This window comes from Rhinolophus sinicus, chromosome 9 (genome assembly GCF_057876585.1).
Source record: "Rhinolophus sinicus isolate RSI-liver-muscle chromosome 9, RSI-T2T, whole genome shotgun sequence".
Taxonomy (NCBI): domain Eukaryota; kingdom Metazoa; phylum Chordata; class Mammalia; order Chiroptera; family Rhinolophidae; genus Rhinolophus; species Rhinolophus sinicus.
Genome location: NC_142509.1, coordinates 17,092,542 through 17,119,434, shown reverse-complemented (window position 1 = coordinate 17,119,434; position 26,893 = coordinate 17,092,542). Strand labels below are relative to the sequence as shown.

General features: G+C 56.9%; 2 protein-coding genes across 6 annotated transcripts in view; both read right to left on the bottom strand.

The window, feature by feature from the left end:
• Positions 1 to 9,313: 9,313 nt before the first annotated feature.
• On the bottom strand, positions 9,314 to 12,685 carry SLC25A1 (solute carrier family 25 member 1). The gene is made up of 9 exons (XM_019710161.3): positions 12,315 to 12,685; positions 11,906 to 12,013; positions 11,726 to 11,825; positions 11,501 to 11,639; positions 10,953 to 11,037; positions 10,691 to 10,795; positions 10,417 to 10,532; positions 10,262 to 10,335; positions 9,314 to 10,031 (listed from the first exon to the last, which is right to left on the bottom strand). Exons 1-9 carry the CDS (start codon positions 12,436 to 12,438, stop codon positions 9,917 to 9,919), a joined length of 966 nt encoding a protein of 321 aa, XP_019565720.1. The 5' UTR covers positions 12,439 to 12,685; the 3' UTR covers positions 9,314 to 9,916.
• A 413-nt stretch (positions 12,686 to 13,098) lies between these two features.
• Positions 13,099 to 26,893, bottom strand: part of CLTCL1 (clathrin heavy chain like 1) — an 87,806-nt gene continuing 74,011 nt past the window's right edge. The window contains exons 25-33 of one of the 5 annotated variants that reach the window (XM_019710157.3): positions 25,439 to 25,606; positions 25,207 to 25,356; positions 21,510 to 21,641; positions 21,029 to 21,139; positions 20,573 to 20,743; positions 17,253 to 17,474; positions 14,461 to 14,536; positions 13,882 to 13,921; positions 13,099 to 13,666 (exon numbers count right to left, since the gene is read on the bottom strand). In XM_019710157.3, the coding sequence (XP_019565716.3) occupies positions 13,902 to 13,921; positions 14,461 to 14,536; positions 17,253 to 17,474; positions 20,573 to 20,743; positions 21,029 to 21,139; positions 21,510 to 21,641; positions 25,207 to 25,356; positions 25,439 to 25,606 (1,050 nt within the window). In that variant the 3' untranslated portion in view covers positions 13,099 to 13,666; positions 13,882 to 13,901. The remainder of the gene's footprint in view (positions 13,667 to 13,881; positions 13,922 to 14,460; positions 14,537 to 17,252; positions 17,475 to 20,572; positions 20,744 to 21,028; positions 21,140 to 21,509; positions 21,642 to 25,206; positions 25,357 to 25,438; positions 25,607 to 26,893) is intronic. The other 4 variants (XM_019710156.3, XM_019710155.3, XM_074321010.2 and 1 more) reach the window with 4 other exon arrangements.

Sequence of the window (26,893 nt, the reverse complement as noted above, 5' to 3'; positions counted from 1 at the left end):
AATAACAAGGTTGCAGGGTCAATTACCATAGGGGATGGTGGGCTGCGCCCCCTGCAACTAAAGATTGAAAACGGCAACTGGACTTAGAGCTGAGCTGTGCCCTCCACAACTAGATTGAAGGACAATAACTTGGAGCTGATGGGCCCTGGAGAAACACACTGTTCCCCAATATTTCCCAATAAAAAATTTTTAAAAATTGACTCTCTAAACTCATGAACTTGGTATCTTGTTCTCCATTTCTTTATCTCTTCTTTTAATTTCACTCAGCAATATTTGTAGGTTTCAATGTAGAGGTCTTTTGTTGTAGAGGTCTATTACTAAGTATTTTGTTTTTTGATACTATTGTAAATGGAATTATTTTAAATTTAATTTTCCATTTTTTGTTGCTACTATATAGAAATGCAATTAATGGTTATATATGAACCTCATATCATGACTATATTAGCTTGCTAGGGCTGCTGTAACAAAGTACCACAAAATGGGTGGTATAAAACAACAGACACTTATTGGCTCACACTTCTGGGAGCAAGAAGTCTGAAATCAAGGTGTTGGCAGGGCCATGCGCTCTCTGCAGCCTGAAGGGAAATCTTTCCTTACCTCTTCTAAACTTCTGGGAGTTTTCCAGCAATGTTTGGCAGTCCTTGGCTTTCAGATGCATAACTCCAATCTCTGCTTTTGTTGTCACATCCCATTATACCCATGTGTCTGTGTTCACATGGATATATTTTTATAAGGACACCTGTCATGTTGGATTAGGGGCCCATTTTACTTCAGTAAGACCTCATCTTAACAAATTACATCTGTAATGACCCTCTTTCCAAATAAAGTCGCATTCTGAGGTACTGGGGATTTGGACTTTCACATATCTGTTTTGGAGGAGACATAATTCAACCTTGTAAATTGATTTCATATATTGACTTACAGACTGCTATAATTTGTTTTCGTAGCTACTTTGAGGTTTTCTCTGTAAATAATATCATCCAAAAATATTATCTCTGTAGTTTTTACACTTTTATGACTTTTTTTCTTGCCTTATTGAAATGTCTAGACCTCCACTGCCATGTTGAATAAAAATAGTAAAATCAAACATCTTTGCCAGTCCCCAATCTTATAGAGAAACAATTCAGTCTTTAAGCATTAAGTATGACGGTAGATGTAGGTTTTTCATAGTGGCAGCAAAGATTTTAAAGCAAATATTATATTCAAGGAGGTAAAGGAAATGTGCTCAAAATATTTGAAAAGATAGGAAATTGCAGCATAAGAAAATAAACTTTCAAAAGAACCAAATGGAAATTCGAGAACTGAAAAATACAATATCAGAAATAAAAATTTACTGAATGGGCTTAATAGCAGAAAGGAGGTAACAGAAAAGTCAGTGAACTCAAGATAGATCAATAGAAATTATCCAAACTGAACAATAGAGAGAAAAATAACGATTTTTCACCCAGGGTGATTCTCCAAGGTGGAAGCAGCTGTGTGCTATTAGCCAGCAACATTCAGAGAAGCAGGGTGGTACACTGACCACTGAAGTGCTTTGGACAGAGCCTCAGTGGCCTCCAAAGTGCCACCCACCCATGTCCACTCCTCCATCATGGTAAAAGGCCCACCTTTCCACCTAGCTGACTGGGTAAATACACACCTGTCCACCCAGGTAACTGACCCACCCACCCACCCGTACACCTTTGTAAATGCTCACCTGCCCCAGAGCTGCCCAAGCCTCAAACCCACAAGTCGTGCTTGACACTCTCCTTACTCCGCACCCCTAAATCTCATCAGTTCTATTGCCCGTGTCTGGCCTTCTGCACTGTCCCCTTCTCAGTGCCAGCTGAAGATGCCTGCCACCTGGGCCCCCATCCTGGCCTTCCAACCCATTCCCAGCCACTTTCCCCACCTGACCCCCCTCGCTAAAGTGAATCTGGCACAGAGGCAGTGATCTCCACAAACACACGTCCAATCATTCCTCTGCTTCAACTCTTAGGATAAGAAGATCAACTGGCCATCTCCGTGGTTCTCCAGCCCCTGGATTCTGCCACCTCCATCCATCTGCCCCATTGGATCTCTGCCTCCTCTCTCCAGCTGCCCAGGCTCCAGGTCAGCTCTTCCAAGGAGCGCAGCTCACAGCCAGCCTGGCCCTTCTCAGCCACCCTGGGGCTCAGTGTGGCGTTGGCAGAGGGGCCCTCGCAGCTCATCCCACCTGCCTTCACTGGAAGTCTCAGGCTTCCTTCACCTGTACAGGCTTCCTGACAAGCCCAGTCGCTCCTGGCTGCTATCACTTGTTTCCCAGACTGAAGAGCAGGCCTGGCTGCTTCCAGGACTGGTCAAAGCAGGTCAGTGCCAAAATGGAGGGGTAGGGGTGGCACGGGAGGGGCTGGGAGAGTATTAGGGGCCATGGAAAAACAGGGGCACGTGGAAGAGTCCGAAGACTGGCTTTGGACAGTCAGATGCCAGGACTGAAAGGCAGGCCTAGCGAAGTCCAGGGCAGGTTTGGGGGTTGGGTCACTTGGGCTAGAGAGAAGTGGAGTGTGTGTGGTCCCTCAACATCCAGCTAAGATGGCAGCCAAGGTGGAGGTGGGGAGGGTTCCTGGGTGCAGCTCTGGACTGGGAAAGGCAGACTCAGGATAGAAGTGGGGAGCAGAAAGGAGGGGTGCTTGGGATGCCCTCAGCTCGGTGGAGGACCGTTTGCTCCCTCTTTTCCCACCCCCCACTCCAGCCCCTTTCCCCGACTTCCTCCCCAGCCAGCAGCAGGCGAGGCCATCAGGATTCCCCTGATTGCTTTCTTTCATCGCGGTGCCTTTCTCTGCAGCGAACGCCCGCTAATACCTCCTTTATCACGGAATTAGGGGATTTAGGGCCGATCGCACAAAGAGGCCCTCGATAGCGGCCGTAATCAAACCCCAATCGGCCCGATCTCCAGCGGGACTGGGAAGAAAGCGAGAGCCGGGGATTAGCGCGGACCCGCGGCCTGGCGGGGCTGAGATAACATCGCGCCGATGCGGGGCTGAAGCCGCCGGGGAGGCCGGCCACGGCCGCGGAGAAAGGCCGGCTTAGCTGCTCGGCGCTGGGGATTCTGAAGCCATTAGAGGGGATTAGCACCCGGGTTAATCTGCTTTGGCCGCTCAATTGTCAGCAGGGAACGCGGGCAGTGGACATCTCAGCAGGGCGGGCAAACATGGGACCTCTGCAGTCTAGGCCCTGGGGCTGGTCTCTGTTTCTCTGGCTGTCACCAGGCCAAGCTGGGTCCTGAGGACCAGAGAGAGGAATGGACACCATAGTTGGTCGGCAGACGCTGATGCATGTACCTGGCCCACCAGGTGTGAATGGAGTCCAATTCTTGGCTCCAGCCTTTGCAAACCTTGCTGGCCTTCCATGGAGATCAGAGATGGCTCTGCCCCTCCTCTGGGTCACCCTTCCCTTCTCTTGGCCAGCAGAATGAAGGACACCTCCCTCTCCCCACTCCACCTTTGTGGCCCTGGGGGTCACCCTCCTCACTGAGTTTGGGTTCTTCAGCAAGGCACACACCCCTCCCCAACACACATGGCCAGTAACTAGGTCACGGACTCGTGTGTGTGTGTGTGTGTGTGTGTGTGTGACAGAGAGAGAGAGAGAGAGAGAGATTACAATGATCTGCAAGGAACCACCTCTTACAGACTCTCTGTCTTTCCCTTGGGGTCCCTTCCCAGGGTGTGTACCCCTAAGGGGCATGTTCATTGATCCACTAGCTGACAGAGCTGCCTCCCCTACCACTTATCTCCAGCTAGCATTCATTAGGTGGGGCAGGGTGGAGTAGTGCTGGCCTGGGCCTCTATATCTCCCAGATAGGTCCTTTGTTTCTGTCTGGACTTTCCCATCTGAGAAATGGGGCTGGCTGAGGGCCGGCCTGGTGGCTCAGGCGGTTAGAGCTCCATGCTCCTAACTCCGAAGGCTGCCGGTTCGATTCCCACATGGGCCAGTGGGCTCTCAACCACAAGGTTGCCAGTTCAACTCCTCGACTCCTGCAAGGGATGGTGGGCTCCGCCCCCTGCAACTAAGATTGAACAGGCACCTTGAGCTGAGCTGCCGCTGAGCTCCCGGATGGCTCAGTTGGCTGGAGTGCAGGCTCTTAACCACAAGGTTGCCGGTTCGACTCCCGCAAGGGATGGTGGACTGTGCCCCCTGCAACTAGCAACGGCAACTGGACCTGGAGCTGAGCTGCACCCTCCACAACCAAGACTGAAAGGACAACAACTTGAAGCTGAATGGCACCCTCCACAACTAAGATTGAAAGAACACCTTGACTTGGAAAAAAAAAAAAGGCCTGGAAGTACACACTGTTCCCCAATAAAGTCCTGTTCCCCTTCCCCAATATTAAAAAAAAAAAAAAAAAAAAAAAAAAGAAACCATTGCCTAACTCAGGGTCATGAATACTGATTCCTGATTTTCTTCTAAAAAAAAAAAAAAAAAGAAATGGGGCTGGCTGAGAGGAGGAAATGTCTCTGCAGAAGGTGCCACTGTGCAGTTGTGCAGCCTGTGCTCACTGTCCCCTTCTGTAGGGACATCCACCCAGCCCCCACTTCTCTTCCTGGGTTGCAAATGATAGGCTCCCAGAGTGGGGGGGGGGGAGGGGGGACTCAAAGCCGTGATCTTGAACCACAGGGTTTCCCTGGTCTCCTCCTCCACCGGGATGAGGAAAGGCCCCGTACCTTACATGAGTCCATGGGTGGCAACAGGTGGCTGAACTGGAGCTGGCCAGACAGGCAAAATGGGGAGGGGGTAGCAGTGAAGAGGCTGATGGAAACCTCTTGGCCTTATCCCCTGACCCTGTCTCCTTTCCCATGGCTGAGACTGGGGACATTGGAGCAAAAGCTGCAAGGGGAGGAAAAGACAGTCGAACGTTCTTCCTTCCTTCACTTGGCAATGACCAGCATCTCTCCAGCTCAATCCCTGTGGACACGGGTATGAGCTGCTGGACCGGGCTCTGCCCTCTGGGAGGTTAGATCCGAGAACACAGGAAGGGGGCCGTGTGCCGAAAGGGGAACGTTTCCTACCTGCACATAGCTCAGGCAGACCCTGAAAGGCATTGCGAATTACAGGGTAAAGGTGAGGAAAAGTGTTCAAGGAGAAGGAATGGCGGTGCGCAGCGGTCTGGGGGTAAGGAGCAGGCAGAGGAGGAGTCGGCCTTGGAAACAGGCATCTTCAGGTGGGGGCGGGGATCGGGGCCCTCGGCAGCGCCCAGCGTGGGCAGTCGGTCGTCGGGGCAGGTGACATCAGTGACTTGGGGAGCGGCCAGCTGTTGGGGCGCTGCAGACTAGATCAAGGCACTGGCGGTGAAATCGGAGGACCAGGGGCTGGAGGCAGTGACAGCGAGGAGCTCGACAATCTAGCCTACTCATTCCAGGACCGAGCGCGCGCAGGTGACGTCATCAGACTGCGCTCCTCCCGACTTCCGGGAGCGAGCGTGGGCGCCTTCTGTTCCCCGCACACAACCTGGCTCATCGAACGCGTCCCGAGTCCCCGGGGAAACCCGCCTCCTTCTTCAGAAATGGGCCCCGAAAGCTTCCTGGGTTCCTCCGTCGCCCACAGACCCCGGCCTCCGGACCTCCAAGGCCGGGTGCTGAGAGGCCCTGATGGTCTATGGTCTTTAGCAGCTGGCCCGGGGCACAGATAAGTGACCGAGGGGCGACCCTCCTCGCGACTCTGGCAGACACAGCCCCTCTCCCGTGACCTGATTCAACCCGCAGGATAAACCCCCCGGGTCACAATCCCGGGCAGTTGATTTACCTTCTCCCCATCACATCACAGCCCTGGGGGAGCCTCCTAGGCACTGAGAGCAGGGGTGCCTTGCCACGTCTTTGGCAGCGGGGTGGAGGAGGGGACTCGGGGTGCAGTCAGCTTGTGTAGGGCTGCCAGGCAGGCTGGTCAGAGAGCGTCAGTGGCCCCGACCCGGTCAGGGTGAGAAAACTCTGCCAAAGGCCAGAGTTTGGGCAACAGGCCACTGTAGGCATCCGAGCAATGCTTAAGAGCACAGGGGGTGGCATGATTTATCCCTTGAGGTCACTTCAGGAGATGACACCCCTGTGGCCAACGGAGAATTAAGTGGGAGGTGGCTGTGGCTGGCCAGGGAGGGGAAACAAAAGTGACAACAGTTGGGAAAGGCCAGGGGTCAGGGCCTGGCTGGACCCGACCAGAGGGGAGGTTGTTCTCAGGGATATTTGCCAGGTGGGTGTGGGAGGAGGGGAACTACAAGGCCACACCAGGGGCCACCATGTTTTCCATGGGTCACCCATGTTGTTAGCCTAGGCTATGGATCCTGAGTGTTCCCTGTGGTCTTCCCAGGGTCCTCTGAAGCCAGTTCTCCATTGCGCCTGTATCTCCATCCTGGTCCTGGTGCGCCCCCTCCCTGTTCCCAGATCTTGAGGAGGCAGGAGCTCCTTAGACCCCCTGATTTTCTGTCCCTTACCAAAGACCCCAACCAGTGAATGTGTGAAAATACACAGGAAGCGGAGTCTGAGAGGAAAATACACTGGCATCCTCAACTGAGACTGTGTTTGCTATGAAGGCTGAGTGCACGACCCAAAAAAACAATATTTTGTTGGCTAAAAGGAGGCAGACCATTTGTCAGGAATGACTATGACTGTGTGTGTGTGTACTAAGCTCTGATTGGCATTCATCACCTACACAAGGACATGGGAAAACCCAAGGGACACCCGTGTAGTACTGTCACCCAGTGAAGGAAAGGTTCAAGAAGTTGGGGTGGGAGACTGAGGCCTTTGCCTAGAGGGATGAGGGCATCCTCAGCCACACAGCAGTGAGGACAGGGCTGGAGGTTGGCCAAGCCCTGCCCCAGAAGCGGCCACCACCCCACCCTCTGTTCCTTTGCCGCTTCTGAGGTCATTGACCCTGCAGGGCACATTCCGTGATCCCAGGCTGGAGGCTGTGCCAATAGTGAAGGCTGCCTGAGGCTGGAGGCTGGCTGTGGCCGAGCCTGGCAGAGGCTCTGTGGGCAGAATATGGTGCCCTGGGGTCTTCACAGTCCTCAGCTCCTCTCTCCTGATAGACACAGCTACCGCCTCCCTCACATGGGCTTACCACCAAGCTGAAAGTCGAGTCTGTTCTGCTTCCGACTACCTGGTCTGTGCACATCTCTCTGCCCTTTTGCCCGTTGTCACAAGGGCAGGCAATGGTTCTACTTTCAGTGGCTGTGCCTCCACCGCTCCCTGCCATTGGCCTCCTGTCTGCAGCCTTCGAGGTCTTGGTTAAATGCAGTTGGGTTCCCTCCAGGCCCCTACCTGCCTCTCTAGCTGTTCTCCATCTGCTCACTTCCCTCCAGCCTGGTTGGCCTTCAGCCCAGACACTGCAAGCTCTTTCCTGCATGCAGGCCATCCCTCCCTACCTGCCACCCTTCCCTCAGGTCTCAGTTCTGAGAACTGTGGCTACCTATTTCAGGCAACATGTGAATAGGGGGTGTCCCAACAGGGCAGGTGGCACCTCTGTGCTCATAGCCCCAGGGGACTCAGACCCAGCTCAACCAACTTTCCTGGTTGGGCTATTTAACCACTGCCCACATTGTGCCGTGCAGCACGAGGGGACCCTGGAGCTATGGCAGAGTCCCTGCCCTTTCTAGGGAGAGTGAAATGGGGGAAAAGATTGCTCCTGGGTCCAGGTCCCCATGCCTTGCTCTCACCAAGGGCAGCCTGCGTTCCTTCCTCTGGGGTGCTGGTGTGCAGTGAGGGATGTCATCCCTGGAGGTCAGTGTAGGGGAAGAAATGAGTTCCCTCACGGCCCAGCTGCCGGGCTTTGCCTGCTCTAGGAAATACCTGGAACCCTGGGAGACTGCAAATTACCCAAAGAAAAACCTACCACATATGCGGGCTTACTCTGTGTTTAGCATTGTTCTAAGCACCTGACAGGGAATATCATTTCATCCTCATAACCCACTGGGATGGGTTTCTGTCACCCCACATCATAGATAAGGAAACTGAGGTTAGGTGACTTGCCTAAGTTCACACAGTGAACAAATGGAAAGCCAGGGTTCTGTCACCTCTACTGCCCAGATGCTTCAGTCTGGAGGGCAGGGCCAGGGGGGCTATGCACCCCTCTAGCCTCAGTGGTCTGTGCTGTGGGCCTGCACTGTGCATTACCTGCTTTCATCCCCACAGCAAAGCTTCTGAGGCTGAGCTGGTGGCCCTCCAGGTTTCCTACACGCCCTGGTATGTATGTGTGCAGACAGCCCTTGGCCCCTGCGGGCAGATCAGCTTTGCTGCTGGGCTTTCTCCTCCATCATGACAAAGATTGGCAGATGTCCTGTAAACACCAAGAGCACATCCATTCCTTCAAAACCCTGTGTTCCCCTTGCTCCCCATGCCCACACTTGACCCTCAGATCTGCCCCTAACCCTTTGCACCCCGAGACTCCAGGGACCCCAGTGCTGTGAAGTTGCTGGGTGGAGTACTCCCCCAAAAGGAGCAGCTCCAGGAATGGGACCTTCCTACTGGAAGGCCTCCTATTAGCAAGTTATTTTCCAGTCTGAGCCAAACCCTTGCATGACTTTTACCCATGGAGTCACTTGGACAGGAAGGTGCCTTCTGCCTCCACGGCCAGGGGTTCCAGTTCATCCTGTCTGTCCTGCTCTCATATCACCTCTACTTGCCTCATGGGTTGTGATTCCCAGCTTCTGATCTGTGGTGGGGGAAGGGAACCTGGAGACCTGCCAGTTCAGGACTCTGTGGACTCCATACTTTGCAGGGCTCCCACCTCTGTCTGGATCCTGGAATTCCAGCAAGTGGGACACCTTCCTCTGAGGTTCCAGGCTGTGGGATCAGATGGCCCTAGGCTCTGGTCAGGCAGCTCCACCTGCTCTTGCCCCAGGGCAGCTGCCTCCCAGCCTGGGTAGTGAGGAAGGGGCCTCTGCTCAGAGCCTCAGGGGACCAGAAACTGGACGTCCCACAAAGCAGACCATTTCACAGAAAACCAGGAGGGAGGAAGATGGGTCTAGCCACAGGTTGAGGCACAGACAAGAGCTCAGGAGAATCGTCTCGCAGGTCCAACCAGCAGTATGGGGCGGCTCCCTACTCTGCCTACTCAGTGCTGCCTTCCGGGTGACCCTGAGGACATCCCCTCCAGGATCTTGGCCACAGGCCACAGGCCAGGTCTGGATGGGGCCCAGATGTTCCTTGCCTGGTGCCAGGCCTCTTGGAGGGGCTGACACTGGCTACATCTGGCCCACCCACCAGCCGGCCTGCTGTCCGGTATCCTCAGATGAGAGGTGGTTCTGATCTTGACAGAGGAGTGGCCATCATCGCCCACCCACAGATGGGCCCACACAGGGACAGGAGGCTGTGACAGGATCCGGTTTATTCTGCCTTGGGAGGGTGGTCCTGAGAGTGGCGGGTGCTACCCTATCCCAGGCGGAGGGAGGGCCCAAGGGCCAGTTAAGGCCAGTGGCGGGAGAAGCAGGGGGCATGCAGCCCCTGGAATGCGGTGAGGCCAGGCTGAAGCCCGGAGGCAGCTGTGGTAGGCTGGGGCGGGTGCCCCTGCTGCCCAGAGTGGAAGGCACCGGGCTGGGACCGAGCCAGGACTACAGGGCTGTGGACCCAGGCCACATGGGCACCCCGGAATGCAGGGTACAGGGTCACATGACACAGAACATGAAACACAGGCACGTGGCTCATGAGTAAGCACATGGACAAGTGGGCACAGATTCACAGGCCAGAGGGACACCCAGCCTCGGCTGGACACATGGACACAGTGGGGGTGTCACATGGACCACAAGGGACACACAGTATTATGGGACAAATGCACTCAATGGCCACAGGGGACAGGCCCAGGCCACAGAGAGCAAAGGGACCTTTTGGCACAACTGCATTGGAATTGAGAGAAGAGGGTGGAGGGAACTGGCCTGGAGGCGCCTGGGCACAGCCCCCATGCAGACCCTAGTGGCTCAGTCTGTCTTCCACACTTTGTTGAGCAGCTTCACCACCTCATCATAGATGATGAACACGATGGCCACGTCCAGGCAGACCCGGCCCAGGCGAGGCACAGTGCCCTTGTAGAATCTGGGGTGGGGTGGGAGAAAGAGGTAGGTGAGGAGGCAGAGGAAGGACAGTGGCCCTGGATGGGGGGGGGGGGAGGGTGTCCAGATGTCAGAGGGGCAAAAAATGGGGCCTAAAGGTAAGGACTCCCTAAGGGATGGCCTGGGGCTGGCAGGGGGTTTGGTGTGAGGCCCAGGGAGAAATCCAGGGAGGGCCTGGCGTGGAGACAACAGCTCTACCCCTTCCACACTCACGCTTTGAGCCCCTCGTTCCTTAGGATCTGCAAGCCGCAGTCCCAAGTGTTTCGGTATTTGTGTGCCTCCAGACCCTGCAAAATACCAGCATGCCACAGGACTCAGCAGCCAGCCCTTGTCCCAAGTACCCCTCCCCCTTCCTGGCCCCATCCCACCTGCATTCGGGTCTTGATCACGTCCAAAGGAGTGTTCCCGAAGACACTGGCTGCACCTGCGATAACTCCAAACACGCCAGTGACCAGCGGGTTCATGGGCTTGTTGGGGTCATCCCCTGGATGTGGGCAGGGTGAGAGGAAGGTAAAGGGGCCAGCTCTGAGCATTGGGGAGGAGCATGGACCAGGGCCTATGAGGGAGGGGGATGGGGGGGCACTTTGGCAGGGAGGCTCCAAAGTGTTTGGAGATGGGTTCTTTGGGCAGAGATGCACGCACCTCGATACCAGTTGCGTAGGGAGGTCATGACGAAGAAGCGAATGGCCTGGTTGGATCCCTGCTTTAACACGGTGGCTGTGAGGCCCTGGTACGTCCCCTTCAGCCCTAGGGACAGTAGGCATGAGGTTACACTTGCACACAGGCTCCAGCTGGGGGCTTGGGGGAAACTTCATGCAGGAGCACCAAGGCAGGAAGGGGAAGTGCAGGTTCTTTCCATCTTGGCTGAGGTCTCAGACCACATGAGGAAGGCCAAGTGGCTCACCTTGCTCCCGCACAATCTCCCTGACTCCGTGGAAGAATCCTCTGTATTTGGGGTTGGGGGAGGTCTGGTCATGAATGAACTTCACCTGAGAGAGACGGAAACAAAGGAGCTGGCTCCCAGGGTGCCATGGCAAGGCACATTTGGCCCCTGGCTTGCAGGCCCAGAGCCCACCAAGGTCAGGCCAGGGTTGGAGGTGCAGCTCTTCACCTGCAAACAGGGCCACCCAAGGCCACTATGGGACCTGAAGCCCAGGAAATAGGAGTGCCTGCCTCACTAAGGAGCCTCTGCAATTATGTTTACTGGTGCTGCCCACAGCTTGGGCAGCAAATATGCATTATGTTTTCACACACAAAAGTGTTTAGAAAACTTACCATCTTTCCACTGCCTTGGGGACAGAGTCCAGCCTCCCCAGGCAGATCCCCACGCACACCCTGCCCCTCTCCTGCTGACTCCCCACGTGGGTGTCTCCTTGGGGCACAGGACCACCCCAGCCCCCACCACACCAGCTCCCCTTTGCATGCTTTGTCCCCTGCAGGGAACTTCCGAACCTTGACGGTCTCCATAGGGCACACGACCACCACTGCCTCAGCCACTCCGGCGCCCAGGCCGCACAGCAGCCCACGCGAGCTGTCCAGCCGTCCCTGGGCATCCCGCATGTGATTGCTGAGGAACTCGAACATCCCGAACCTTGGGGCCGGAGGCAGTGGGGTGAGAGGGGCTGCCGCCGCCCGTGCCCCGCCCCCAAGGTCGCCCCCGCCCCGAGTCCACCTCACCTGACAGCCGCCTTGGGGATGGAGCCGTAGAGGAGGGAGCTGAGGCCTCGGTAAAGGCCCAGGACGCCATGGCTGCGGACCGTCTGCCGCACGCAGTCCGCTGGGGGAGGAGGCGGTCAGCGACCCCTGAGGACCCCGGAGCCCGCCCCCCGGAGCTCCCCGCCGTCGCCCTTTGCTCACCAATGCCCCGGTAGCGCGGCGGGTGCGAGCGTTCGTCCAGCTGCAGCTGGGTCTTAACGTACTCGGTGGGGAAGGTGATGCAAATTTCGATGCCGCCCGCCAGGCCGCCTACGGAGACCAGGGACCCGGGCCCTGAGACCCCTGCCGTCCGCCCCGCTCACCGCCTCCCGGGTCCCTCCCCCGCCCCGGACTTTGTCCTGCCAGGTCCCCACACCCCACCCCCGTTGTCCCGGCGAGGCACGGAGGGGCGACACGCAGGACCAGCTCCTGCGAGCCAGCTGGGGACCAGGGCCGCGCCCCCGGCCCGACCCGGAAGTGGGGCGGGGCCTTGGCGTCCCGGGCCCGCCCGGAAGCGCGGCGGAGACGGTGGGGCGGGTGGGCTAGGGGTCCGCGTCCCCGAGGGGCTCACCTGCCAGGATGGCCTTCCCAGGGTGCGTCAGCTTGGCCTTTCCGGGTGCGGGCGCAGCGGCCGCCAGATTGCGGGGCGCGGCCATGGCGGGGAGGCGGGAAGCGGGAGGCGGGGCACCCGGCATCGGCCACGGGTCCGAGCCTCCTGCGCTCGGCGCTGTCCGCGGAGGCGGTGGCGGCGGCCGGTTATGTCCGGGGGCGGGGCGGTCGCGTCAGCTCCCGGGCTCCGCCCCGCGTGGTCCGAGTAGGGCCCCGCCCCCGCCCCGCCCCTCGTCGGCCGGGAAACTGAGGCCAGGGCGGGGACGGCAGCCTAGCCAATGGCCGAGCCCTATCTCCTGACAACCGCCTGCGGCGGGGCCGGGGGCGGGGTCCTTGGAAGGCAGCCCTGCGCCCGGCCCGGACCTGTGGGTCAAAGTGCTGTCTCCTAGTAAGTCCGCCCGGGCCTCGAGCGAGCCGGGAGCGGGAAGGAGCGGGCTCGGGGTCCACGCGTCTGCCTTGAGCGGCAGGGTACCCGGAGATGGGGGTGGAGAGACACGTGCACTAGCCCCAGCCTCTCTGTTTGAGGGTTTGGCCTTCCCACACCGACGGGCAGAGCGGTTACCACTCCCCTTACAGAATTTACAGCTCCTTGCCATGCACACGACGGGGGAAAAACCCCAAATACACCCTGGCTGTATCCCCTGGGCAGCTTTTCTGGGCGGACGCAGGACTCCCGCCCCCAGAGGTCCCGGTCCCAGCAAATCTCCTGTCCCCTCCTACCCACACCAGCACCAAGCAGGGAAGCATTGCCTTGATAAACTGACTTTAATATTTATGATCGGCAGGAGGCTCAGAGCCAGGTTAGATGGTCTGTTCAATTGTGTCTGCAAAATGAGCTGGAGGGGGCAGCTCTGCCAGTGCCGAATAAAGAGAGGGGGCCCATCCCCCCAAGTGCGGGAGACCCCTTGTAGACAAGAACTCCCAGGATGCCTCACTCCAACCAGAGGGTCTGGAGACTCAAATTGACAGCCCTGTCTGGTGACTGGAGCTGGCTGGTCTTCTTGGGTAGTCAGGGGCTACCTTGACCTCTCCATGTTCTGGGATGGCTCGGTGGCTGCCATTATTGGCCCCCAGTAAAAATAAATAACATCCAGGTGTCTCCGCCTTTCATCAGGGTCCTCTGTGCTTCTGGGATGACATGCTCCTTGGAGAAGTTAACAACTCAGTAGAAGGAGTGTTTCCACTGAACACCCAACTACACGCTGAAGCTGTACATGGGAGGCTGGGTGAAGGCGGGAGCAGTGGCATAGCCATAGGGGAAGCCGGCAGGGGCTGGGCTTGTAACAGGGCCTGCTGTCAGCATCAGTTGCTGGCCTGCAGAGGGAGAAGCTGAGGGTGAGCAGGGCTCCTGCTGCCCCCGAGTGGCCAGGGGCCCAAGGAGCAGGGCTGTAGCCAGCCCAGACCACCCAGAGACTGAGGCACAGAGAGCAGGTGCCTGGAGGCAAGGAGTGTGGGAGCTGCTGTTGTGGGGCCAGGCCCAGAAGCTGCCCAAGCTAGAGGGTAAGCTCGTCCCCAAGTGGGACACTTACTTAGCTCAACTGGCTGGGTCTCACTCATGCCCATCAAAATCTAAAAAAACCAGATTGACATTAATGGTGGGTGGGCACAGAAACCCCAGAGGAGCACACAGTTGGGAGACTCACGTGCTGCGTGCTCACATTACATCCTCAGGCCTGTATTAGTCCCGTAAACACACTCCAGGACCCAACAACCTCTCTGTGCAGTGGACACCAAACGATCCATCTGCTCAATGGCCAGGCCATTCAGGCAGGCTCTCAAGTACAAAGCCAACAACAGCCTTACTGTCAGGGGCCAAGCAGGGCGGCACACAGCAGCAGCTCACAGTGGGACAGTTGCCAGGCACACGGAGCAGGCAGGGGCACTCCCACCAGAAGGCAATTGCCCTCAAGAGCAGGGAGGACAGTGGCAGTGACTTTTACAACGTTCTTGGACCAACCACTGACCCTCTCTATACCTGGCAGTCATCATGGGCCTTCATCCCCTCCCCTGTCCATCCCCGCCCCAATCTGAAGCCCAGCCAGGGCAGGGCGGTATGAATTGCCTCCCCTCCCTAGGGGACAAGGGACAGGCTATAGGATGCCACCTACCAAACAGGAGAGGGGTGGGCTCTACCACATGCTCCTCTTGCTTGCGTAGATTCTCTGAGGCGTCCAGTCTGTCCACCTGCAAAGAGGCAAGAGCACGTGAGTGCCCGCCTGGCAGGCTATCCGCAGTCTGGGCCTGGAGGTGAACTTGGTAGGTAAGCCCACAGACTCCAGGAGGGTTAGAGCTGAGGCCAGGCACACGGGGGCCTGCAGCAGCAGTGACCACTGCCTCACGCCACAAGGCGAAGCCTCTGTGACCAGGAGATGGGAGTGCTCGGTCGGGCCCTGACGACCCCAGCTGCTGTTCCAGCCCACTCCTTTCTGAGTGGGCATTCGGCCACCAGGTGCATGGGAGCAGGGGACTGTGACTAGGCTGCGAGCGCGGCATGGCTCACAGGGCTACATCCTCTGGACACAGGGACCCCGCCAAGACAATACAGTGGTTCCTGCTTCCAGCCAGTCCAGGCTGCCCACCCCTCTTAAGGAGACTAGTCACCTGACACCTGGGATGGAGGATGTACCATTTGAGAGGCAGGGGCTGCAGCCATCTGAGGACAAGCTGCACACGGCCCTTCCTCAAGGCTTCACCATGTGCTGCCCTGTGCAGTGCCCACAGGCTGGCACAGACAGTTGGAGAGAACAGTGCGGTGGTGCCATGGGGGACATAAGGTGGACAGCACTGTGCTAGCAGCGGAGGTGTCTGGGACTCCCAAACAAACACTTGCGTAAGAAAGAAGAAATAATTACATGCCCCATGTGCAATCGGTCTAGCAGAGACCAGCCAGGTGCCAGAAACCTAGCCGAGACGGCTCTGACACCAGTCCTGTGCACGCCTCTCCCTTCCATGGGACCCGCACTGAGGTGAGGAAGGAGCAGGACAGCCATTCTCTCACAGCCTGTCCTGTCTGCCTTCAGCTGGCTCTACTGGGAGAACCTTGGAAGCCGGAGGGTTCTCAGAGGGATGGCCTTTGAGCTTTGCAGGTAAGTCAAGAGGCCCAGGACCAGGATCTCCAGTCAGGAAGAGGCTGTGGCCTTCTTGTCTGGGCCCGTCCACCTCATAGCAGTGTCTAGTTTGTGGGCCCCAGCCCAACCCAACAACCCACACCCCACCACTACTGAGAAACCCCTCGTGAGAACCCTCCTTCCCTACCATGGTGGGCACCTAGTTGGGTGCTGGTGGAGATACATGGGGCAGGATTGAGGGAGGCACCGAGGGAGCTCCTGCCTTCCAGGACTAGGGAAGGTATCTGGGGACCCCAGGCCAGGGGGCAGGGTCCTTCCAATGTGGCCCAAGCACACTGTACCTCCCTGGCTTAGCTGTGTGGCCACAGTGATGACCAAGGTGACATGGCTGCCAAGATGACCTCTGTCATTTGCCAGAGAGGGAGCATGCTCCCTCAAGTCGCTGGGGACCCAACCCCTGCAGCAATGAAGGTCTAAGTGGTCAAAGTTCCTCTTACGTTAACCTGTGGACCTCAACAACAGGAAGAGATTCAAGTCACATTCTTCCTTCTTTATGCAGGGGCTCAGAACAGGCTGGTTCCAGGTTAAGACAACTTCAGGATGGGAAAAGCAGGCCATTGTGGATAAAGCAGTTTCCATGGACAAGCTCCACATATCAGAGATACCTTCTGTAGGGAGCTGCAGTCCACATGGCTGAGGAATCACGGACCCTTGCAAATTCAGTCAGCCCATGTCCTCCAACAGCATGCAGCTCAGGCCACGTGGCCAGGGCTGGCCCTCCCTAGTCCCCTGGAAGGGCAGTTCCCTCCCACTCACATGTGCTGTGTGGATGGGACCAGGATGCACCCTAGTGGTCCCTCCTCCTGCAGCAGGGTGATGGCCTGGAATAGCCCTAGGACAGCCCTTGCCAGGGCCTGGGCAACTCCCAGGAGGCTCTGCGGGCAGCAGGCAGAGCAAGCCCGTGCAGGCCAAAGCTGGCAGCCCCAGACACCCCTACCCCCACTATACTTCCTATTTCTTCCCGAAGCTCCTGGGAGGCCTCTCACTTCCCTGCACACTGAAAGAAGCCTCAGCTGGTGGCTTCTTGGCATTGGGGGGGGGGGGGTCTCCATTTAGCTGGAAGAAGGTTAGGGGTATGGCTAGATGGGCAGGTAGGCACTGCTGAGTGATGGCTTTCTGCAGAAAAGAAAGATGGCTTTCTTTCTGATTTTTGGTCAGAAAGAAATCAGACCAGACGACATGCGTTCCTGGACAGTGGTGACAGCTAGGCCCCAGACAGTCACTAGGGCTTTGACATAAGGGAGTTAAAATCAGACACTGCCACCTCATTTAACAGCTCATCAACCTGCAGAGAAAGCCAGAGTGAGACACTAGGGACACCAAGTAACATCTGGAGTGGCAGAGCGATGTGCTAAGACACGAGTATGGTCCCTGGGCCAGGGAGATGTGGGTCTGAGGCCCCCCCTTTACATGTCAGCTTTGGACACGAACCCCAGTGTCTGCAGGTAGAGGGGACTGTCTCCCTTGTCAAGGCGTTAAAGGCTTAAACAAGTGTTAACATTCCTAGTAAGTGCTCCTCTGCTGGCCAATAGCTGGTGCTGAGAGGTAAGTGGCCTGCAGTGTGTGGTAGAACTGCTGTGGGGGTGCAGCTCCCCCCATGGTGATTTTCTAGAAGACATTAATGTTGGGCAGAAAACCATTCAAGCCTGAAGGCAAGAGGCCTCTCCCACCAGCAGCTTGGGCTGGTTAGGCAAACTGGGCTGGCCCCAGTGGGCCCCCACAGGGCCAGTCACAGCCAGGGGCCAGGGAGCCACAGCAGGGCAGGTACTTACTTTGCTAAGGTACTCCCGCATCACCTGGATGAAGTAGGGCATGGCCAGGTCCAGCAGGTTGTGCCTCCAGGCCAGCTCTAGCACCACGTCTGGCGGAAGCAGGTCATAGCAGGTGAACAGAGAGGCCGCGAAGCACTCCCGCTTGCCCTCCTCTAGGAACCACTGCAGCAACTTCTCAGCCAGCTCAGCGTCCCTGGACTCTGCAGTGTGCTGCATGGCATCCTGCAACCAAGGCAGATGCTCAGCTTGGCTACCCTGCCATCTACCACCTGAAGCACTTTCTGGCCGAAAGGGCAAAAGAGCAAGTACCAAGCTCCATGAAGGCCCTTACCTCACTGAAAGAGGGTTCCCTGTGCCTCGACTGCCCTGTGGTAGACGAAGTACCACCTCCAGGAGGGCTAAGGAGGGCACCGAGCATGATCCTGGCAGCTGGCCCTTGCAGAGCTGAACTGCCCAGAGGGAGGTAGCACACACGGAGCAGATGCCCTGGGAGACAGGCTGCAGCCTCAGAGCCTGATGGCATGCAGAGGGAGTGCATGGAGGACACTAAAGAGATGGTGACAGTGCCCGCAGGGCCTGCTGTGAAGGCCATCGTCACTACGCTCGGGCCAACAGCCAGCTCCATCCTTCCAGAATCAACATGGAGCAGCTATGAGGGACACAGCTAGTGCTCAAGAAATAGCGATTTGCCCCTTCTTCCTGACATAACAAAGCCCCTCAAAAACCCTTAATCACTACTTTCATACTTGTGAATTTCTTTGTCTAAAACATAATTAAAAAAAATCATACCCACCCAGTGAGTGTCATCAGTAAATTAGCGATTTTTGTGTCAACTCCCTCAGCCTCCACCACAACCCTCTGTACACTCGGCTGATGAGAGGCACAGCTGGTGGCAAACACAATCTGGTTGCCACTAACAGTGTGACTGCTGCTACCCAGAGACAACTGTTGGCTGCCATTGCGGTCACTGCTCCTCGAGCCCACTCGGTCACCTCCGACATGAAGCTCTGAGGTCTCTCTGGAGACTGAAATAAGACCCAAAGCCCTGTAGGCCAGCACCTGGCACCCCGCCCCTTGACCCCCTCCAGGAAGGATCCTCTCCTGCTTGCTGCTCTGTTTTCAAGTCTTGCCTTGTTCCCACACCGTTCACACAAAGGCACCAGGTCTCTTTCTCTCCCCTTTTTTCCCCCCATCAACGTCAGTGGACACTCAGGTGAAAGCGCCAGTACCCCTTCAGGCCCCGTCTCCTCAGTTCTGAGGCCAGTGAGCCGCTCTCTGTCCAGCTGGGCCAGCTGCTTTGTCCTCGACCCGCACCTAAAACCCCTTCCCTCCCTCCACAGGCCTTGAGGACTATCTCACGAACTCTCACAGCCTTAACTGCCATCACCAGAAAGTGGATGTTTCCAGAAGCTGGCAGCTTCCTAGAGGACTCAGATGCAATGAGCCCCACAGGAGATCTCTCAGTCTGTGCCCTTCTCCTACTGGAGCCTGGAACAAAGCTCAAGTCTGGGATTCTCCCACACCTTCCCATTTCTCATTACCACTCCGGCTGTGTCACCAGCAGGGCGTCTCTCCACCTCCCAAACCATTGCTAGCTCCCGACAGGGAGCCACTCCAGCCCCCTGCCCTACCGTTTCTGGCCTATGACTTCACCTCTGCAGGCTCCTGGACTTCACTTTGGCCTGAGGGGCCCATGCAGCTTTTGCCTGTCTGCGCACCTGTGTGTAGGCCCCCTGGCCCTCCCCTTCCTGTGTCCTAACACCTTCCTGCTCCGCTCTTCCTCAGGAGGCCCAGTTACTGCCTCCTTTGCTCAGCCGGCTCCCCAGGTAGACAGCACACCTCGAGGTGCTCACCCGACAGCTGACAGCCCACTGTGCTGTCACATCCACCTCTGCAACCTGGAAAGCACACTTCTTGCTGCTCCATGACTGTCCCCGGAGCCAGTGGTGACCACTTATCATCCCTGGGGTGGCATGCTGTGCCTCCCACTCTCTTGGGGCCTTCCTGCTGGGGCACTGCGTGCATGAGCACCGTGGGCTCTTTAGCGCCACACTTGCCTCCACCTACTATTAATAAATGTAGCATTGAACCCTCAGGTGTGACAACCAGATGTCCTCACGGGGGTCAAAGTCACCCCCAGCTGAGAACCACTGTGCTGGAAAGCATGCCAACCAACTTTCTGCCTGTGGCTTTGTCGTGGGTTCTCCCTGGCGCACACCACTCTGAATGGCATTGCTGGTTGGAGGAGAACGGACTGCCCCTCTGGCAGTGCTCACGGCTCTGCCCACTCACTCTCTTCCTGCCCCAGTTTGTAAGGAGCCTATGCATTCAAGACCTTGGTGTGTACCTGGCAGGACAGGGAAGCTGTGACTACCCCCCGGCCAAAAGCCACGGACAGCTTCCTTCCAGTGTCACAGCCCCACTGCTACCTTCTAGGGCCAGCACCTCAACACCTTGACATGCCGTCCCAGATCTTCTGTGGCATTTTCTTTTAGTTCCTCTACAGGGGCCTGTCACCACCCCACAGGAAGGACCACAAGCACTGTCACTAAGGGCGAGATGTCACCTAACAATCCCAAACTGGAGGTGACAACTTGGGGAGCAGCTCAGTGTGCCCTGGTCTTAGCTCAATGTGACTGCAATGAGAGGGAGGTGCCTGTGCTGGGCAAAGGGTGGCAGCTGTCAAGTGTCCTGGGAAGGCATTCAGGAGTGCTGAGGACAGCTCTGGGAGTAACACCCTCAGGTCCAGCTCAGGGCTTGCAGAGTGGCTCCTGGGGGCTCCTGGCACATGGAACCCTTGGAAATCAGCTCAGCCATGCACAAGGACCCTCTTGTGCAACTGTGCTTTGCTCCACTGGGGAGACACCAGGCAAAGTGATGGCAAAGGCTTCCAGGCCTGGGATCTCTCCAGCAGCCCACCCTGACTAACAGATGCCTGGACCGGGACTGGATATTTTGAACATGATTTTTAACTTAGGTGTTTTTAATTCCCCAAATCTTGATAGGAAGCAAAATAGGTGCCAAGTAAATGGTGCCATACTGTGCTTATGGAGAATGAAACTCACATATAACTGCTGCGAAAAGACGACTGCATGAAAGTAAGTTTTTCAAAGCAAATAACTTTTTAGGGCTGCGAGTTGACGATAGGTAATGATCCTCCAGACTGCTCCCACCTCTCAGCCGGTGTTCTGAAAATGCTGCCCCCTAATTTCATCCTCCCTGTCCCCACCACAAGGTCTCCTGGTAGCGTTGTGACCTCCTCCAACCCTAAGCCCAAGCCTCGGGAAGCATACGGGGGCGGCCAGGGCACTGGGACCGACCTTGTAGAGATGGTCCTTCTTGCAGAGCTCCACGCTCTGGGCCCACCGCTTGTTGCCCTTGTACAGATAAGCGGCGATGCGCCTGAACTCGATCAGCTGGTGCTTCTCCAACCGCTGCGCCAGGGCGATCTTGTCAAAGTTGTCATAGGCGTCGATAGATGCTCTCAGACCCTAGGAGGACATGGCCTTGCCTTGGGTGAGGGATACGGTGGAGCAAGCACCAGGCATTACTCAGTGGCAGTTCTTGCCACCTTAGCCTCAGAAAGGCCGCTGCCATGTACCCATGGTGCTCCTTGGGGCTCACACCCCCTCCTGTGCAAGGGCAGCCTGCTGGGGACACACGGGCCAGTACAGACAGGGCCTCTCCAGCTCCTGAGCACCCAAGGCCAGCGTCCGGGTCCCGGGAGCCCAGGAGGAGCTGCTGCCGCTCCCTGCCGGGGCTCTTCCCACACCCACCTGATAATCCTCCTCTTCTGTCAGCAGGTGGTTGAGCGCCTCATTCACACTCTTGTTGTTGTGGCTCTGGACTGACCGCAGGTAAGGCTTCACCAGGGGCAACTGGCCTGCCTGCCATCGGGGGAAGGGGCAGGCCACTGAGACAAGTCTCCAGGAAACCCCTGGGCTGGGGGCCCCTGGACACACTGATGGGCCGGTGGGGACAGCCCAGCTCCAGCTCTCCTCCCGGGCACCTAGAACCAACCACGCTCCGTGCGCGCTCACGCAAAAAGGGCTGCCTGGGATGCTCGGCAGATGCCATTTCACCTATGGACATCAGAGCTGGTGTGCAAAGCTGGATCTGAAACTCAGACCAGTCTGATACACTTAATCTTTAAATAGTCTGGGGATCCATTTCAGAATCAGTTTGTTATGGTGATACCGTTCAGATGACCGTGGCCCAATGTGCCCTTCTCTGGAGCTGGGGTTCTGGCTGACTCACCTTTGCAAAGAAGTCAACAGTCCGCGTGTGATCCAGCCGGGGCGCCAGCACGAGCAGCAGGTCGTTGATGAGCAGGGGTTTGTAATCCAGATAGAACTGCAGGGCTTTGTAGTAGAGCTCCACATTGGCAACCTGCAGGTGGGTGGGCAGAGCAGGGGTCAGCCGTGCGTCCTCAACCCCACCGCTGCCTCAGATACTGCACACTCCTTCTGGTCGTCACCACCTCTTAGAAGACTGGGCAGCCTCCCAACATGACTCCTTTCCCCTCATCTGTGACACTTTTCTCCTCAGCACTTGCTACCCGATGCCCTGAGAGGCAGGCATTTGTTTCCTGCCTCACCCGGCACCCACCCTGTAACTGATGCTCAGCCAGTACCCGTGGAGTGAATGAGGGTAAGAACCAGAATATACCCAAGCACCAAAACGTGGTCTTATCCAAGCAAGATTCTCCAGCCCTCCTCAGGAGGCTCAGCCTGAGCTACAAGCAACGCGTCCTATGGGGTCCCAGATACTCTCCAGCTAGACACTGCAGGGCTCAGACTGGGCAGCCTGGCCTGATCCCATGGTCCCGGGGAGGGATGTCCTCTAGGTTTGCTGACTGGCATTCAGGGGAGATCAAGGTGGTTCCTGCCCTCCAGTAGGACACGTACGGAGGCCCAGGGCTGCACACTGGGCACGGGATGCTAGAGCTGTGCTGGGAGGGGTGGCATGACAGGAGCCCTCCAGTCACCCTGGGTTCAGGTGAGCTGGCAGCAATGTGGAGTCCAGGGACGTCTGCAGACCGAAACGGTGGAGGAAGAGGACTGTGCACAGCCCGTTGTCACTGACACTCTCGCTGGTCCCTGACTGCTCCCTCTTCAGTCCCTGATTTGGACGTGTCCCTCTGGGTCCAGAGCACTCACTGTCACCACAGGTTCTAACCTAGATGGGTTGGGGGGCCTTAGTGCCTGCCCCATGGGCGCAGAGGAGACTGGTGACCTTCCCTGCCGGGCACGTTTGTATCAGAGCTCTGGAACCTGTCGTCTTCCAGGCTGGCCCTTTTACTCAGCGTCAGACTAGACCAAGCAGAAGGGGCTGTCAGGATGTAAGGCGGGGTCGAGGGGCTCCAGTTCACCTGCAGTGGTGAATTGCCTCCTCCAAGCCCCACTGGCAGGCCCCTGCCAGCGACTCTTTAGGATGACTGTGGGACAAGAGAGGGTCATGCAGAAGGATAAGCCCATGTCGCTGAAGCTCTCCCTGGGTGCATCCTGTGCCCCTGGAGAGGCCCTGCCCCTCTGCAGGCAGGAGAACAGGCAGAGGTGGTGGTGATTAAAGGGGTTTCCTCCTCAGAGCACACAGGACAACTTGCTTTCCCTGCCTTTTAAACAAGTCCATGCAGCCTTCACTAAAGCATGGCCAGAGTGCCCCGGGTCCATCTGTGTGGATAGCTCTCTTCCCTTTGCTGCGGTCATCATGCGGCTGGGCAAGAGCTGGCCCAGCCACTCTGGGTGGGGGAACCAGGACACGTGTCCTGTTGGGCTGAGCTGCTGATGTGGAGGCAGCTGGTGCCCTCCGGATGCAGTGGTTTCATGACCCTCTGGGGTGACAGCTGCTCCTGTTGGGGCACGGGCGCCCATGAGGTGCCCTCCTCTGGAGCACTGCACCAGGACAGGAGCACCGGCAAGGCCACAGTCGCCGCCGTGCCTGGGTGCGCATGTTGCACACCTTGTCTCCAGGAAGCCCCGGGCCTGGGACAAGGCATCAACTCTGTTTTGCAGAAGAGAAAACCGAGGCTCAGAGATTCTGTCACAAGCTCAAGGGTGACCAGCCAGTGTGCTCTGTCTCCTGACATGTATTGCACTACCTGTGAGAATCACCTACTGTATGCAGGGCACCTGTCACCAATCACTTGTAACATTATGTCCACTTCATGGATGGGGTAACAGGTTCACAGCGATGACACCAGCCCAAAGTGACAGAAACAGCAAATGGCTGAGCCAGGATGCCACACTGATCTGTGTCAGTCAGGCCCCTGCCCGGCCCTCTACCACACAGCCCGGTAGCTGGGTGATTCCAACCTCCTCTTCTATGCTCAATGTGGACAGTGTCAACTCTGCCAGGCCACCACACCAGCTACTGTCCTTTACTCCGCCTCTCCTCCACACAGGAGGGCACAGGGGTCTGTGTCTCACATGGCAGGAAGGCAGCAGTGCGTCACACTGAGAAAGAGGACTCAGACCCGAGCTGCACGAACATTGCGCTGCCACACAACATGGTGTCATCTGTGAACGTGTCCTCAGACCTCAGGCTCCGTGCGGACCTCCATCTCTCCTCAGGCATCTGCTGATCCTGACCACCACCAAGTGGGGGGGGCCTCATGCAGGTCACGTGTCCGTCAGTCACCTGGACGAGCACAGTGTCCGGGTCCAACTGAGAAACAAAAAGCACTCCCACCTCAACCATGGCATGCCCTCAACTTTACAATGCATCCTGGTATCAGAGGAGTTAAAGGAGAAAAAAGGCACCTAGACTTGATCAGGTATGAATTTTCTAGCATGTTTTTCACGTGTGCCAGAGCACAAGAATGTGTGATCTGCCTGCCCTTTCACCAGCAACCGGAAAACCTCACTCAGGGCCGGACATCCCATCAGACAGCCAGACTTCACACCACCACACCGATTAGTGTGGACATGTGTGACCTTGGAGCCGACTGTTCCTTCTAACAGCTCTTAGTGAGAGTGGGCGCCGAGACCTGGTTGGGTGTCTCCATCCAACACCCAGGCCTGCCCTCAGCAGCCAGATGTGGAACAGAAGGCAAATGCGTCCCTGACCCAGAGAAGAGGAGAACACACCCCACCTGGGAGCGGTGGGAAGGACATGCAGTCAGAACGCTCCCTTTACTGGCACAAGGCAAATGGGAGAGATCTGAGGGCAAATTATTCACCTAAGTCCAGTGGGACAAAACAAGGGCCCTCAAAGCAAAAAGCCCAGGGACTGAAGACTGAAAGCTTTACCCTCTTGCCACCTAATATGCGTGTAGCACTCTGAGTAAGGAGCAGTCCGGAGACCAGAAACACAAAATAGCAGAGGACCGCATGATGCTTGAACCCAGACCTGACACTTTCCAACAGGTTTTGGCAGCTGGTGTTAGTCAAACTAGACTATAGGAGGGTGGCCACGGCTGGGAAGGGTGGACACCCAGGGGCAGACCTGGGCTCAGGCCTCCACCTGGAAGGTTTTTACTGCCCCTCTGTCAGGTGCCTGCATTTCTCTGGGGCTGGCAGTTTTGTGGGGAGAGACATGAAGGAAAAAAATGCCAGGTGGTGAAAAATATAAAAAAAAATACAACAGGAAATAGTGGTAGACAGGGTCTGGGGCTGGGAATCCTGAGCTGAAGGGGGGAAGAAGGAAGAGCAAACAGCGAGGTCCGGCTGCAAAGGGCCCAGCTTGGGTGCATGGCAGGGAAAGTGTGGTCCTGGGAGACAGGAGGGGCAGGTGCGGCTGCAGGGCCACAGTGGCTCCCCCTGCCCTCAGCCTAGCTGTGCGGCCCTACGCCAGTCATTACCCTTCCTCAGGAGTTCCCTTTGAGCAGACGAAATCACCACCGCCTGCACAGAGGTGCAAACACGCCCAGGGGCGGCACACTGGTGTTCATTCCAGTGCCCCAGGACAGCCCTGGCAGCAGCAGGCAAGTACTGGCACCCAGGTGCCCGCTTACCTTGGCAATGACATCCTTGAACTGCCCTTCTCTCCAGGCATCAGTAGGGTGATTGATCATGGTGAGGACAGCGTTGTCATACTCCTCGTACTTGTCGTAGAGGAACTCCAGCTCCGCCCAGAGGTGTGCCTGCTCTGCGGCTCTCAGCACCTGGCGGGATGGCCGTGGCCCAGGGTCAGGCTGGTGCCATGTGTGCACATGGTAGCCAGAACCTCCAGGAAGGCTGGATTACCTTTGGGATGTTGACACGGGACCAGAAGAGCTGCAGGTGCTCTGGCATCTTCTGTGGCTTGAACTTGGAGTAGAGGATGGCCAGCTCTGTGAACATGCCCATGTGGGCCTGCTCTAGGCCCAGGGCTGCCTCCAGCAGGGAAATCACCTCCTCGAAGTAGCCTCGATCCTGACAGACCAATAGCCACACTTGAGGCTGAGGTAAATGCACCTGACTGCAGCTCCCTCTGCAGAGCCCACTCCCAAGGAAGGAAGACGTGCAATGGCTGCAGCTCTCTGTGTCTAGCCCCAACTCCCTCTTGGTCATCCACCCTGGTTACAACCTGCCCGGCATGCCTGAACTCTGAGTCTTCCTGGCTTCCTTCCCATTAATGACCACAAACTTGGAGGGTCACCCCCAGAGGACTATTTCACACCCTCCTCAGTCCCATCTTCACTCTGCAGATAACCTTGCTGCTTCACTGAGAAAACGGAAACCATTACAAATGCCACGCCTACCCCCCTTCCAACCCCTGTCCCCACGTTCTGTTTACACGCCTTCTGCGCTAGGACCCAGCAGACTGGAGCTCTAGCCCATCACCTCCCACCTACCAAGGCCTCGGCACCGGCAAGCCTCACTTGCTCTTGGCATCAACATCCCTCTCTATAGCTCATCGTCAGCAAATCTCCTGCTACTTCTCTAATCCCAAAATGCCTGTTCTTGACCCTATGTCCCATTTTTCTACTCCTCCTTGCAGCAAAAACTCCTCAAAAGAGCTGTTCCCATTCCTCTGCCTGCTCTCAAGAACCCACCCATCCAGGCTGTCTCACCTCAGGACTCACAGTCACCAGTGTCCCCCTTCTCCTGGCACCTGCCGGGGAGCAGGCCCCTGCCCTCGGCCAAGCCCCTTTCTGGGTGCACCTGTAATCTGGCTGCTCAGAAATCTCGTCCCTGGAGTTGCTTCTCCTTTACTCCAACTCATGTGGGAGGCGAGGCTCGTCTGTGGCCTGTTCTTTATCTACACTCACGCCAGGGGACTGCAGTCAGTCTTTATGTGCCCTCTATATGCAATTGCTCCCATTTTATTTCTTTAGCTGGGTTTCTTCAGTGAACACCAGACCCTATTTCCCACTGCCCACTTGACAGTTCTACGTGAACATACAACTGGCAACTCAAACTTAGTTGTATGTTCAAAACGGAATTCCTGTCCTTCCCTCTACAAAGCCCCCACCTTCAGTCTTCCCCATGCCCACTGATAACTCCATTTCCGGTTCAAACTAAAAAGAAATGGAGTTGTCCTTGACTTTTCTCTCTCACCCCACACACAATCCACTAGCACATCAAGTTGGCTGTGCATTCAAAGCATGCCCCTCCACCTGGTCACCCGATCACTGCTCCGCCCGCACCAGCACCACCCTAACTGTCCGCCCACCTCCCACCTGCCCCGTCTGCCCAGCCGTGAAAAGTCTTCTCAGC